This window comes from Symsagittifera roscoffensis, chromosome 8, assembly GCF_963678635.1.
Source record: "Symsagittifera roscoffensis chromosome 8, txSymRosc1.1, whole genome shotgun sequence".
Taxonomy (NCBI): domain Eukaryota; kingdom Metazoa; phylum Xenacoelomorpha; order Acoela; family Convolutidae; genus Symsagittifera; species Symsagittifera roscoffensis.
In genome coordinates this window covers 55,480,687-55,494,708 of record NC_087069.1, presented here as the reverse complement: position 1 = coordinate 55,494,708, position 14,022 = coordinate 55,480,687, and the positions used below count along the sequence as shown (strand labels likewise).

At 33.2% G+C, this 14,022-nt stretch overlaps 1 protein-coding gene across 1 annotated transcript in view; it reads right to left on the bottom strand.

Moving 5' to 3' along the window:
- Window positions 1–253: 253 nt before the first annotated feature.
- The window catches only part of LOC134853711 (putative ankyrin repeat protein RF_0381), a 28,562-nt gene continuing 14,793 nt past the window's right edge, over window positions 254–14,022 (bottom strand). Inside the window, exons 12-13 of the mRNA XM_063869710.1 lie at window positions 13,822–13,952; window positions 254–487 (exon numbers count right to left, since the gene is read on the bottom strand). Coding sequence (XP_063725780.1) covers window positions 254–487; window positions 13,822–13,952 — 365 coding nt within the window. The remainder of the gene's footprint in view (window positions 488–13,821; window positions 13,953–14,022) is intronic.

The following is a 14,022-nucleotide window of genomic DNA, read 5'->3' as shown; positions in this document are numbered from 1 at the left end:
TATCTCATGCGATCACTATACGCCCTAACGCACTGTTCATTGTAACAATAACAATCGCTTAGATACATTTCAACACACCAACTAAACTTAACTTTTTCATTGACATAAAAAAAAACAATTCATATTCTAAAAGGAAGCACAACTTGGTCCAATTGATTTATTATGAAAGATAATTTTTGCGGAGCCGATTCGATTGAACTTGTTTGCAGATTCCATTTCAGAGAAATTTGGGAAAAATGTATATCTCTGACATTCAATCACTCCAGTGATCTTCTGCCCTTTGCTTTTGTGTCTCTTTGATTGACACTTCACTAGCCTGGGACTGTATGGTGGGGTCGGTGTCCTCCTGGAGGAGACAGTGGAGGACTTTGATGTTGCCACACCTGGCGGCCACGTGCACAGGTGTCTCCCCCTCACTGTCCTGTGCATTCACATCCGCCCCACTCTTCACGAGCATCTCCGCCACACGCTCCCCGCCGTCCATCACCTATACACACACAGAGAGAAAGAGAGAGGCACTGACAAAAGCTTCAAGTATATTTACCAGGGGCGGAATTAGGGGGGGGCGGAAGGAGGACGCTCCCTCCTCCCTCAGGGATTCGAGCCCCTGTCGACACAAAGAGTCACCCATTTGCCCCCTTTTGTACTATTTTGAGATATACATTTTTGGCTGATGGACCCTAAAATTTTTCTAAAGGCGCCTTTGGCGACAAAGTATACTAATTTTGAGGGGAAGCGCGTGCCGAAAAAACGCATTTTTTTTGGTAAACATTTTCCAAAAGGAGACTAAAAACGCCTTTTTGGCCTGTTTTTTTTTTCAAAATTTTATCTGCGGCGCAACATTGTTAATCAAAATTGGATCTTTTTGTTTTTGGTTCATTATAGGGAGAGCTCAGAAAATCAATTTGTTCGACCTAAAAAAACTGGGTCTTTATTTTTTTAGGCTCGGAAAATCAATTTGGTCGACCTAAAAAAACTGGGTCTTTATATTTTAGGCTCGGAAAATCAATTTGATCGACCTAAAAAAACTGGGTTTTTATAGTTTTAGGCTCGGAAAATCAATTTGGTCGACCTAAAAAAAACTGGGTCTTTATTTTTTTAGGCTCGGAAAATCAATTTGGTCGACCTAAAAAAACTGGGTCTTTATATTTTAGGCTCGGAAAATCAATTTGATCGACCTAAAAAAAACTGGGTCTTTATATTTTAGGCTCGGAAAATCAATTTGATCGACCTAAAAAAACTGGGTTTTTATAGTTTTAGGCTCGGAAAATCAATTTGGTCGACCTAAAAAAAACTGGGTCTTTATTTTTTTAGGCTCGGAAAATCAATTTGGTCGACCTAAAAAAACTGGGTCTTTATATTTTAGGCTCGGAAAATCAATTTGATCGACCTAAAAAAACTGGGTTTTTATAGTTTTAGGCTCGGAAAATCAATTTGGTCGACCTAAAAAAAACTGGGTCTTTATTTTTTTAGGCTCGGAAAATCAATTTGATCGACCTAAAAAAATTGGGTCTTTATACTTTTAGGCTCGGAAAATCAATTTGATCGACCTAAAAAAACTGGGTCTTTATATTTTTAGGCTCGGAAAATCTTTTTGGTCGACCTAAAAAAACTGGGTCTTTATTTTTTTAGGCTCGGAAAATCAATTTAATCGACCTAAAAAAACTGGGTCTTTTTATTTTTAGGCTCGGAAAATTAATTTGGTCGACCTAAAAAAACTGGGTCTTTATTTTTTTAGGCTCGGAAAATCAATTTGGTTGACCTAAAAAAACTGGGTCTTTATATTTTTGAGGCTCGGAAAGTCAATTTGATCGACCTAAAAAAATGGGTCTTTATATTTTTAGGCTCGGAAAATCAATTTGATCGACCTAAAAAAACTGGGTTTTTATATTTTTAGGCTCGGAAAATCAATTTGATCGACCTAAAAAAAACTGGGTTTTTATATTTTTAGGCTCGGAAAATCAATTTGATCGACCTAAAAAAACTGGGTCTTTATAATTTTAGGCTCGGAAAATCAATTTGGTCGACCTAAAAAAAACTGGGTCTTTATTTTTTTAGGCTCGGAAAATCAATTTGGTCGACCTAAAAAAACTGGGTCTTTATATTTTAGGCTCGGAAAATCAATTTGATCGACCTAAAAAAAACTGGGTCTTTATATTTTTAGACTCGGAAAATCAATTTGATCGACCTAAAAAAATTGGGTCTTTATACTTTTAGGCTCGGAAAATCAATTTGATCGACCTAAAAAAACTGGGTCTTTATATTTTTAGGCTCGGAAAACCTTTTTGGTCGACCTAAAAAAACTGGGTCTTTATTTTTTTAGGCTCGGAAAATCAGTTTAATCGACCTAAAAAAACTGGGTCTTTTTATTTTTAGGCTCGGAAAATCAATTTGGTCGACCTAAAAAAACTGGGTCTTTATTTTTTTAGGCTCGGAAAATCAATTTGGTTGACCTTAAAAAACTGGGTCTTTATATTTTTGAGGCTCGGAAAGTCAATTTGATCGACCTAAAAAAATGGGTCTTTATATTTTTAGGCTCGGAAAATCAATTTGATCGAACTAAAAAAACTGGGTTTTTATATTTTTAGGCTCGGAAAATCAATTTGATTGACCTAAAAAAAACTAGGTTTTTATATTTTTAGGCTCGGAAAATCAATTTGATCGACCTAAAAAAACTGGGTCTTTATATTTTTAGGCTCGGAAAATCAATTTGATTGACCTAAAAAACTGGGTCTTTATATTTTTAGGCTCGGAAAATCAATTTGATCGACCTAAAAAACTGGGTCTTTATATTTTTAGGCTCAGAAAATCAATTTGATTGACCTAAAAAAACTGGGTCTTTATATTTTTAGGCTCGGAAAATCAATTTGGTCGATCTAAAAAAACTGGGTCTTTATTTTTTTAGGCTCGGAAAATCAATTTGATCGACCTAAAAAAACTGGGTCTTTATTTTTTTAGGCTCGTAAAATCAATTTGATCGACCTAAAAAAACTGGGTCTTTATTTTTTTAGGCTCGGAAAATCAATTTGGTTGACCTAAAAAAACTGGGTCTTTATATTTTTAGGCTCAGAAAATCAATTTGATCGACCTAAAAAAAATGGGTCTTTATATTTTTAGGCTCGGAAAATCAATTTGATCGACCTAAAAAAACTGGGTTTTTATATTTTTAGGCTCGGAAAATCAATTTGATCGACCTAAAAAAAAAGGGTCTTTATATTTTTAGGCTCGGAAAATCAATTTGATCGACCTAAAAAAACTGGGTCTTTAAATTTTTAGGCTCGGAAAATCAATTTGATCGACCTAAAAAACTGGGTCTTTATATTTTTAGGCTCAGAAAATCAATTTGATTGACCTAAAAAACTGGGTCTTTATATTTTTAGGCTCAGAAAATCAATTTGATCGACCTAAAAAAACTGGGTCTTTATATTTTCAGGCTCGGAAAATCAATTTGGTCGACCTAAAAAAACTGGGTCTTTATTTTTTTAGGCTCGGAAAATCAATTTGATCGACCTAAAAAAACTGGGTCTTTTTTTTAGGCTCGGAAAATCAATTTGATCGACCTAAAAAAACTGGGTCTTTATATTTTTAGGCTCAGAAAATCAATTTGATCGACCTAAAAAAACTGGGTCTTTATATTTTTAGGCTCGGAAAATCAGTTTGGTTGACCTAAAAAAACTGGGTCTTTATTTTTTTAGGCTCGGAAAATCAATTTGATCGACTTAAAAAAACTGGGTCTTTATATTTTTAGGCTCAGAAAATCAATTTGATTGACCTAAAAAAACTGGGTCTTTATATTTTTCGGCTTGGAAAATCAATTTGATCGACCTAAAAAAACTGGGTCTTTAAATTTTTAGGCTCGGAAAATCAATTTGATCGACCTAAAGAAACTGGGTCTTTAATTTTTTAGGCTCGGAAAATCAATTTGGTCGACCTAAAAAACTGGGTCTTTATTTTTTTAGGCTCGGAAAATCAATTTGGTTGACCTAAAAAAACTGGGTTTTTATATTTTTAGGCTCGGAAAATCAATTTGATCGACCTAAAAAAAAAGGGTCTTTATATTTTTAGGCTCAGAAAATCAGTTTAATCGACCTAAAAAAACTGGGTCTTTTTATTTTTAGGCTCGGAAAATCAATTTGGTCGACCTAAAAAAACTGGGTCTTTATTTTTTTAGGCTCGGAAAATCAATTTGATCGACCTAAAAAAACTGGGTCTTTATATTTTCAGGCTCGGAAAATCAATTTGGTCGACCTAAAAAAACTGGGTTTTTATTTTTTTAGGCTCGGAAAATCAATTTGATCGACCTAAAAAAACTGGGTCTTTTTTTAGGCTCGGAAAATCAATTTGATCGACCTAAAAAAACTGGGTCTTTATATTTTTAGGCTCAGAAAATCAATTTGATCGACTTAAAAAAACTGGGTCTTTATATTTTTAGGCTCAGAAAATCATTTTGATTGACCTAAAAAACTGGGTCTTTATATTTTTCGGCTTGGAAAATCAATTTGATCGACCTAAAAAAACTGGGTCTTTATATTTTTAGGCTCGGAAAATCAATTTGATCGACCTAAAGAAACTGGGTCTTTAATTTTTTAGGCTCGGAAAATCAATTTGGTCGACCTAAAAAAACTGGGTCTTTATTTTTTTAGGCTCGGAAAATCAATTTGGTTGACCTAAAAAAACTGGGTTTTTATATTTTTAGGCTCGGAAAATCAATTTGATCGACCTAAAAAAAAGGGTCTTTATATTTTTAGGCTCAGAAAATCAATTTGATCGACCTAAAAAAACTGGGTCTTTATATTTTCAGGCTCGGAAAATCAATTTGGTCGACCTAAAAAAACTGGGTCTTTATTTTTTTAGGCTCGGAAAATCAATTTGATCGACCTAAAAAAACTGGGTCTTTTTTTTAGGCTCGGAAAATCAATTTGATCGACCTAAAAAAACTGGGTCTTTATATTTTTAGGCTCAGAAAATCAATTTGATCGACCTAAAAAAACTGGGTCTTTATATTTTTAGGCTCGGAAAATCAGTTTGGTTGACCTAAAAAAACTGGGTCTTTATTTTTTTAGGCTCGGAAAATCAATTTGATTGACCTAAAGAAACTGGGTCTTTAATTTTTTAGGCTCGGAAAATCAATTTGGTCGACCTAAAAAAACTGGGTCTTTATTTTTTTAGGCTCGGAAAATCAATTTGGTTGACCTAAAAAAACTGGGTTTTTATATTTTTAGGCTCGGAAAATCAATTTGATCGACCTAAAAAAAAGGGTCTTTATATTTTTAGGCTCAGAAAATCAATTTGATCGACCTAAAAAAACTGGGTCTTTATATTTTCAGGCTCGGAAAATCAATTTGGTCGACCTAAAAAAACTGATCCTTTATTTTTTTAGGCTCGGAAAATCAATTTGATCGACCTAAAAAAACTGGGTCTTTATATTTTTAGGCTCGGAAAATCAATTTGATCGACCTAAAGAAACTGGGTCTTTAATTTTTTAGGCTCGGAAAATCAATTTGGTTGACCTAAAAAAACTGGGTCTTTATATTTTTAGGCTCAGAAAATCAATTTGATTGACCTAAAAAAACTGGGTCTTTATATTTTTCGGCTTGGAAAATCAATTTGATCGACCTAAAAAAACTGGGTCTTTATATTTTTAGGCTCGGAAAATCAATTTGATCGACCTAAAGAAACTGGGTCTTTAATTTTTTAGGCTCGGAAAATCAATTTGGTCGACCTAAAAAAACTGGGTCTTTATTTTTTTAGGCTCGGAAAATCAATTTGGTTGACCTAAAAAAACTGGGTTTTTATATTTTTAGGCTCGGAAAATCAATTTGATCGACCTAAAAAAACTGGGTCTTTATATTTTCAGGCTCGGAAAATCAATTTGGTCGACCTAAAAAAACTGGGTCTTTATTTTTTTAGGCTCGGAAAATCAATTTGATCGACCTAAAAAAACTGGGTCTTTTTTTTAGGCTCGGAAAATCAATTTGATCGACCTAAAAAAACTGGGTCTTTATATTTTTAGGCTCAGAAAATCAATTTGATCGACCTAAAAAAACTGGGTCTTTATATTTTTAGGCTCGGAAAATCAGTTTGGTTGACCTAAAAAAACTGGGTCTTTATTTTTTTAGGCTCGGAAAATCAATTTGATCGACTTAAAAAAACTGGGTCTTTATATTTTTAGGCTCGGAAAATCAATTTGATCGACCTAAAAAAACTGGGTCTTTATATTTTTAGGCTCAGAAAATCAATTTGATTGACCTAAAAAAACTGGGTCTTTATATTTTTGGGCTCGGAAAATCAATTTGATCGACCTAAAAAAACTGGGTCTTTATATTTTTAGGCTCGGAAAATCAATTTGATCGACCTAAAGAAACTGGGTCTTTATTTTTTTAGGCTCGGAAAATCAATTTGGTCGACCTAAAAAAAATGGGTCTTTATATTTTTAGGCTCGGAAAATCAATTTGGTCGACCTAAAAAAAAACTGGGTCTTTATATTTTTGGGCTCGGAAAATCAATTCGGTCGGCCTAAAAAAACTGGGTCTTTATTTTTTTAGGCTCGGAAAATCAATTTGATCGACCTAAAAAAACTGGGTCTTTATATTTTTAGGCTCGGAAAATCAATTTGATCGACCAAAAAAAACTGGGTCTTTGTATTTTTAAGCTCGGAAACTCAATTTGATTGACCTAAAAAAACTGGGTTTTTATATTTTTAGGCTCGGAAAATCAATTTGATCGACCTAAAAAAACTGGGTCTTTATATTTTAGGCTCGGAAAATCAATTTGGTCGACCTAAAAAAGCTGGTTCTTTATATTTTTAGGCTCGGAAAATCAATTTGGTTGACCTAAAAAAACTGGGTCTTTATATTTTTAGGCTCAGAAAACCAATTTGGTTGACATAAAGAAACTGGGTCTTTATTTTTTTATGCTCGGAAAATCAATTTGGTCGACCTAAAAAAAATGGGTCTTTATATTTTTAGGCTCGGAAAATCAATTTGGTCGACCTAAAAAAACTGGGTCTTTATATTTTTGGGCTCGGAAAATCAATTCGGTCGACCTAAAAAAACTGGGTCTTTATTTTTTTAGGCTCGGAAAATCAATTTGATTGACCTAAAAAAACTGGGTCTTTATATTTTTCGGCTCGGAAAATCAATTTGATCGACCTAAAAAAACTGGGTCTTTATATTTTTAGGCTCGGAAAATCAATTTGATCGACCTAAAGAAACTGGGTCTTTATTTTTTTAGGCTCGGAAAATCAATTTGGTCGACCTAAAAAAAATGGGTCTTTATATTTTTAGGCTCGGAAAATCAATTTGGTCGACCTAAAAAAAAACTGGGTCTTTATATTTTTGGGCTCGGAAAATCAATTCGGTCGGCCTAAAAAAACTGGGTCTTTATATTTTTAGGCTCGGAAAATCAATTTGGTCGACCTAAAAAAAAACTGGGTCTTTATATTTTTGGGCTCGGAAAATCAATTCGGTCGGCCTAAAAAAACTGGGTCTTTATTTTTTTAGGCTCGGAAAATCAATTTGATCGACCAAAAAAAAACTGGGTCTTTGTATTTTTAAGCTCGGAAACTCAATTTGATTGACCTAAAAAAACTGGGTTTTTATATTTTTAGGCTCGGAAAATCAATTTGATCGACCTAAAAAAACTGGGTCTTTATATTTTAGGCTCGGAAAATCAATTTGGTCGACCTAAAAATGCTGGTTCTTTATATTTTTAGGCTCGGAAAATCAATTTGGTTGACCTAAAAAAACTGGGTCTTTATATTTTTAGGCTCAGAAAACCAATTTGATTGACATAAAGAAACTGGGTCCTTATTTTTTTAGGCTCGGAAAATCAATTTGGTCGACCTAAAAAAAATGGGTCTTTATTATTTTAGGCTCGGAAAATCAATTTGGTCGACCTAAAAAAACTGGGTCTTTATATTTTTGGGCTCGGAAAATCAATTCGGTCGACCTAAAAAAACTGGGTCTTTATATTTTTGGGCTCGGAAAATCAATTCGGTCGACCTAAAAAAACTGGGTCTTTATATTTTTAGACTCGGAAAATCAATTTGATCGACCAAAAAAAAACTGGGTCTTTATATTTTTAGGCTCGGAAAATTAATTTGATCGACCTAAAAAAACTGGGTTTTTATATTTTTAGGCTCAGAAAATCAATTTGATTGACCTAAAAAAACTGGGTCTTTATATTTTAGGCTCGGAAAATCAATTTGGTCGACCTAAAAAAGCTGGTTCTTTATATTTTTAGGCTCGGAAAATCAATTTGGGTCTTTATATTTTTAGGCTCAGAAAACCAATTTGATTGACCTAAAAAAACTGGGTCTTTATATTTTTAGGCTCGGAAAATTAATTTGATCGACCTAAAAAAACTGGGTTTTTATATTTTTAGGCTCAGAAAATCAATTTGGTCGACCTAAAAAAACTGGGTCTTTATTTTTTTAGGCTCGGAAAATCAATTTGGTTGACCTAAAAAAACTGGGTTTTTATATTTTTAGGCTCGGAAAATCAATTTGATCGACCTAAAAAAAAGGGTCTTTATTTTTTTAGGCTCAGAAAATCAATTTGATCGACCTAAAAAAACTGGGTCTTTATATTTTCAGGCTCGGAAAATCAACTTGGTCGACCTAAAAAAAATGGGTCTTTATTTTTTTAGGCTCGGAAAATCAATTTGATCGACCTAAAAAAACTGGGTCTTTTTTTTAGGCTCGGAAAATCAATTTGATCGACCTAAAAAAACTGGGTCTTTATATTTTTAGGCTCAGAAAATCAATTTGATCGACCTAAAAAAACTGGGTCTTTATATTTTTAGGCTCGGAAAATCAATTTGGGTCTTTATATTTTTAGGCTCAGAAAACCAATTTGATTGACCTAAAAAAACTGGGTCTTTATATTTTTAGGCTCGGAAAATTAATTTGATCGACCTAAAAAAACTGGGTTTTTATATTTTTAGGCTCAGAAAATCAATTTGGTCGACCTAAAAAAACTGGGTCTTTATTTTTTTAGGCTCGGAAAATCAATTTGGTTGACCTAAAAAAACTGGGTTTTTATATTTTTAGGCTCGGAAAATCAATTTGATCGACCTAAAAAAAAAGGGTCTTTATATTTTTAGGCTCAGAAAATCAATTTGATCGACCTAAAAAAACTGGGTCTTTATATTTTCAGGCTCGGAAAATCAATTTGGTCGACCTAAAAAAAATGGGTCTTTATTTTTTTAGGCTCGGAAAATCAATTTGATCGACCTAAAAAAACTGGGTCTTTTTTTTAGGCTCGGAAAATCAATTTGATCGACCTAAAAAAACTGGGTCTTTATATTTTTAGGCTCAGAAAATCAATTTGATCGACCTAAAAAAACTGGGTCTTTATATTTTTAGGCTCGGAAAATCAGTTTGGTTGACCTAAAAAAACTGGGTCTTTATTTTTTTAGGCTCGGAAAATCAATTTGATCGACTTAAAAAAACTGGGTCTTTATATTTTTAGGCTCGGAAAATCAATTTGATCGACCTAAAAAAACTGGGTCTTTATATTTTTAGGCTCAGAAAATCAATTTGATTGACCTAAAAAAACTGGGTCTTTATATTTTTCGGCTCGGAAAATCAATTTGATCGACCTAAAAAAACTGGGTCTTTATATTTTTAGGCTCGGAAAATCAATTTGATCGACCTAAAGAAACTGGGTCTTTATTTTTTTAGGCTCGGAAAATCAATTTGGTCGACCTAAAAAAAATGGGTCTTTATATTTTTAGGCTCGGAAAATCAATTTGGTCGACCTAAAAAAAAACTGGGTCTTTATATTTTTGGGCTCGGAAAATCAATTCGGTCGGCCTAAAAAAACTGGGTCTTTATTTTTTTAGGCTCGGAAAATCAATTTGATCGACCTAAAAAAACTGGGTCTTTATATTTTTAGGCTCGGAAAATCAATTTGATCGACCAAAAAAAAACTGGGTCTTTGTATTTTTAAACTCGGAAACTCAATTTGATTGACCTAAAAAAACTGGGTTTTTATATTTTTAGGCTCGGAAAATCAATTTGATCGACCTAAAAAAACTGGGTCTTTATATTTTAGGCTCGGAAAATCAATTTGGTCGACCTAAAAAAGCTGGTTCTTTATATTTTTAGGCTCGGAAAATCAATTTGGTCGACCTAAAAAAACTGGGTCTTTATATTTTTAGGCTCAGAAAATCAATTTGATCGACCTAAAAAAACTGGGTCTTTATATTTTTAGGCTCGGAAAATCAGTTTGGTTGACCTAAAAAAACTGGGTCTTTATTTTTTTAGGCTCGGAAAATCAATTTGATCGACTTAAAAAAACTGGGTCTTTATATTTTTAGGCTCGGAAAATCAATTTGATCGACCTAAAAAAACTGGGTCTTTATATTTTTAGGCTCAGAAAATCAATTTGATTGACCTAAAAAAACTGGGTCTTTATATTTTTCGGCTCGGAAAATCAATTTGATCGACCTAAAAAAACTGGGTCTTTATATTTTTAGGCTCGGAAAATCAATTTGATCGACCTAAAGAAACTGGGTCTTTATTTTTTTAGGCTCGGAAAATCAATTTGGTCGACCTAAAAAAAATGGGTCTTTATATTTTTAGGCTCGGAAAATCAATTTGGTCGACCTAAAAAAAACTGGGTCTTTATATTTTTGGGCTCGGAAAATCAATTCGGTCGGCCTAAAAAAACTGGGTCTTTATTTTTTTAGGCTCGGAAAATCAATTTGATCGACCTAAAAAAACTGGGTCTTTATATTTTTAGGCTCGGAAAATCAATTTGATCGACCAAAAAAAAACTGGGTCTTTGTATTTTTAAGCTCGGAAACTCAATTTGATTGACCTAAAAAAACTGGGTTTTTATATTTTTAGGCTCGGAAAATCAATTTGATCGACCTAAAAAAACTGGGTCTTTATATTTTAGGCTCGGAAAATCAATTTGGTCGACCTAAAAAAGCTGGTTCTTTATATTTTTGGGCTCGGAAAATCAATTCGGTCGACCTAAAAAAACTGGGTCTTTATTTTTTTAGGCTCGGAAAATCAATTTGATCGACCTAAAAAAACTGGGTCTTTATCTTTTTAGACTCGAAAAATCAATTTGATCGACCAAAAAAAAACTGGGTCTTTATATTTTTAGGCTCGGAAAATTAATTTGATCGACCTAAAAAAACTGGGTTTTTATATTTTTAGGCTCAGAAAATCATTTTGATTGACCTAAAAAAACTGGGTCTTTATTTTTTTAGGCTCGGAAAATCAATTTGATCGACCTAAAAAAACTGGGTCTTTATATTTTTAGGCTCGGAAAATCAATTTGATCGACCAAAAAAAAACTGGGTCTTTGTATTTTTAAGCTCGGAAACTCAATTTGATTGACCTAAAAAAACTGGGTTTTTATATTTTTAGGCTCGGAAAATCAATTTGATCGACCTAAAAAAACTGGGTCTTTATATTTTAGGCTCGGAAAATCAATTTGGTCGACCTAAAAAAGCTGGTTCTTTATATTTTTAGGCTCGGAAAATCAATTTGGTCGACCTAAAAAAACTGGGTCTTTATATTTTTGGGCTCGGAAAATCAATTCGGTCGACCTAAAAAAACTGGGTCTTTATTTTTTTAGGCTCGGAAAATCAATTTGATCGACCTAAAAAAACTGGGTCTTTATCTTTTTAGACTCGAAAAATCAATTTGATCGACCAAAAAAAAACTGGGTCTTTATATTTTTAGGCTCGGAAAATTAATTTGATCGACCTAAAAAAACTGGGTTTTTATATTTTTAGGCTCAGAAAATCATTTTGATTGACCTAAAAAAACTGGGTCTTTATTTTTTTAGGCTCGGAAAATCAATTTGATCGACCTAAAAAAACTGGGTCTTTATATTTTTAGGCTCGGAAAATCAATTTGATCGACCAAAAAAAAACTGGGTCTTTGTATTTTTAAGCTCGGAAACTCAATTTGATTGACCTAAAAAAACTGGGTTTTTATATTTTTAGGCTCGGAAAATCAATTTGATCGACCTAAAAAAACTGGGTCTTTATATTTTAGGCTCGGAAAATCAATTTGGTCGACCTAAAAAAGCTGGTTCTTTATATTTTTAGGCTCGGAAAATCAATTTGGTCGACCTAAAAAAACTGGGTCTTTATATTTTTGGGCTCGGAAAATCAATTCGGTCGACCTAAAAAAACTGGGTCTTTATTTTTTTAGGCTCGGAAAATCAATTTGATCGACCTAAAAAAACTGGGTCTTTATCTTTTTAGACTCGAAAAATCAATTTGATCGACCAAAAAAAAACTGGGTCTTATTATTTTTAGGCTCGGAAAATTAATTTGATCGACCTAAAAAAACTGGGTTTTTATATTTTTAGGCTCAGAAAATCATTTTGATTGACCTAAAAAAACTGGGTCTTTATATTTTAAGGCCCGGAAAATCAATTTGATCGACCTAAAAAAACTGGGTCTTTATATTTTTAGGCTCGGAAAATCAATTTAATCGACCTAAAAAAACTGGGTCTTTATATTTTTAGGCTCGGAAAATCAATTTGGTCGACCTAAAAAAACTGGGTCTTTATTTTTTTAGGCTCGGAAAATCAATTTGGTCGACCTAAAAAAACTGGGTCTTTATATTTTTAGGCTCGGAAAATCAATTTGATAGACCAAAAAAAAACTGGGTCTTTGTATTTTTAAGCTCGGAAACTCAATTTGATTGACCTAAAAAAACTGGGTTTTTATATTTTTAGGCTCGGAAAATCAATTTGATCGACCTAAAAAAACTGGGTCTTTATATTTTAGGCTCGAAAATCAAATTGGTCGACCTAAAAAAGCTGGGTCTTTATATTTTTAGGCTCGGAAAATCAATTTGGTCGACCTAAAAAAACTATGTCTTTATATTTTTAGGCTCAGAAAACCAATTTGATTGACCTAAAAAAACTGGGTCTTTATATTTTTAGGCTCGGAAAATTAATTTGATCGACCTAAAAAAACTGGGTTTTTATATTTTTAGGCTCAGAAAATCAATTTGATTGACCTAAAAAAAACTGGGTCTTTATATTTTAAGGCTCGGAAAATCAATTTGATCGACCTAAAAAAACTGGGTCTTTATATTTTTAGGCTCGGAAAATCAATTTAATCGACCTAAAAAAACTGGGTCTTTATATTTTTAGGCTCGGAAAATCAATTTGGTCGACCTAAAAAAACTGGGTCTTTATTTTTTTAGGCTCGGAAAATCAATTTGGTCGACCTAAAAAAACTGGGTCTTTATGTTTTTAGGCTCGGAAAATCAATTTGGTCGACCTAAAAAAACTGGGTCTTTATATTTTTAGGCTCGGAAAATCAATTTGGTCGACCTAAAAAAATCGACCAAATTCTACCCCCCTCAAGAAAATACTAAATCCGCCCCTACTATTTACGAACGACATGTGTTTTGTAAATCATATTCCTTATTTTTTTGTATAAAATGCTTTTGATGCCTATATATATTAAGGGATTAAGGGTCCCTTTGCCCCTTTATATGAGAGGGCAGCGTTTTTCGGTCAAAATTTTTCCAGAAGGTGCCTAAAAACGCCTTATTTGGCCTGTTTTTCAAGTTTTTGCCTGCGGCGCACAAATTTTACCAAAATAAGGTGTTTTAGTGCTTTGGGAGAGCTCGGAATTTTTTCACTTTGCTCGACCTAAAAAAAAGTCGACAAATTTTATAACTTTTTTTGTAATTCCGCAACCCCCCCCCCCCCCCCCCCAAAAAAAAAATCCTAGATCCGCCTCTGAATAGTAATATAAAAAAATTATATATATTTATATATATATATATATAAATCTATTTTCTTAACAAAACCCAAAATGTGACCAAACCTTGGCGGCCATGTGCAGAGGTGTCTGGAGTGAGTCGCCAGCCGCCAGTTGGACATCCGCCCCAAATCCCAGCAGTGTCTGCACCACCATCGGCTTACACCCCTCCACCGCCAAGTGCAGGGGGGTGTGGCCTGGAACAATGATGTTAAAACACTACATTGTCTCAATATTTTTTAGTATACTTATTATAATAACTGAATG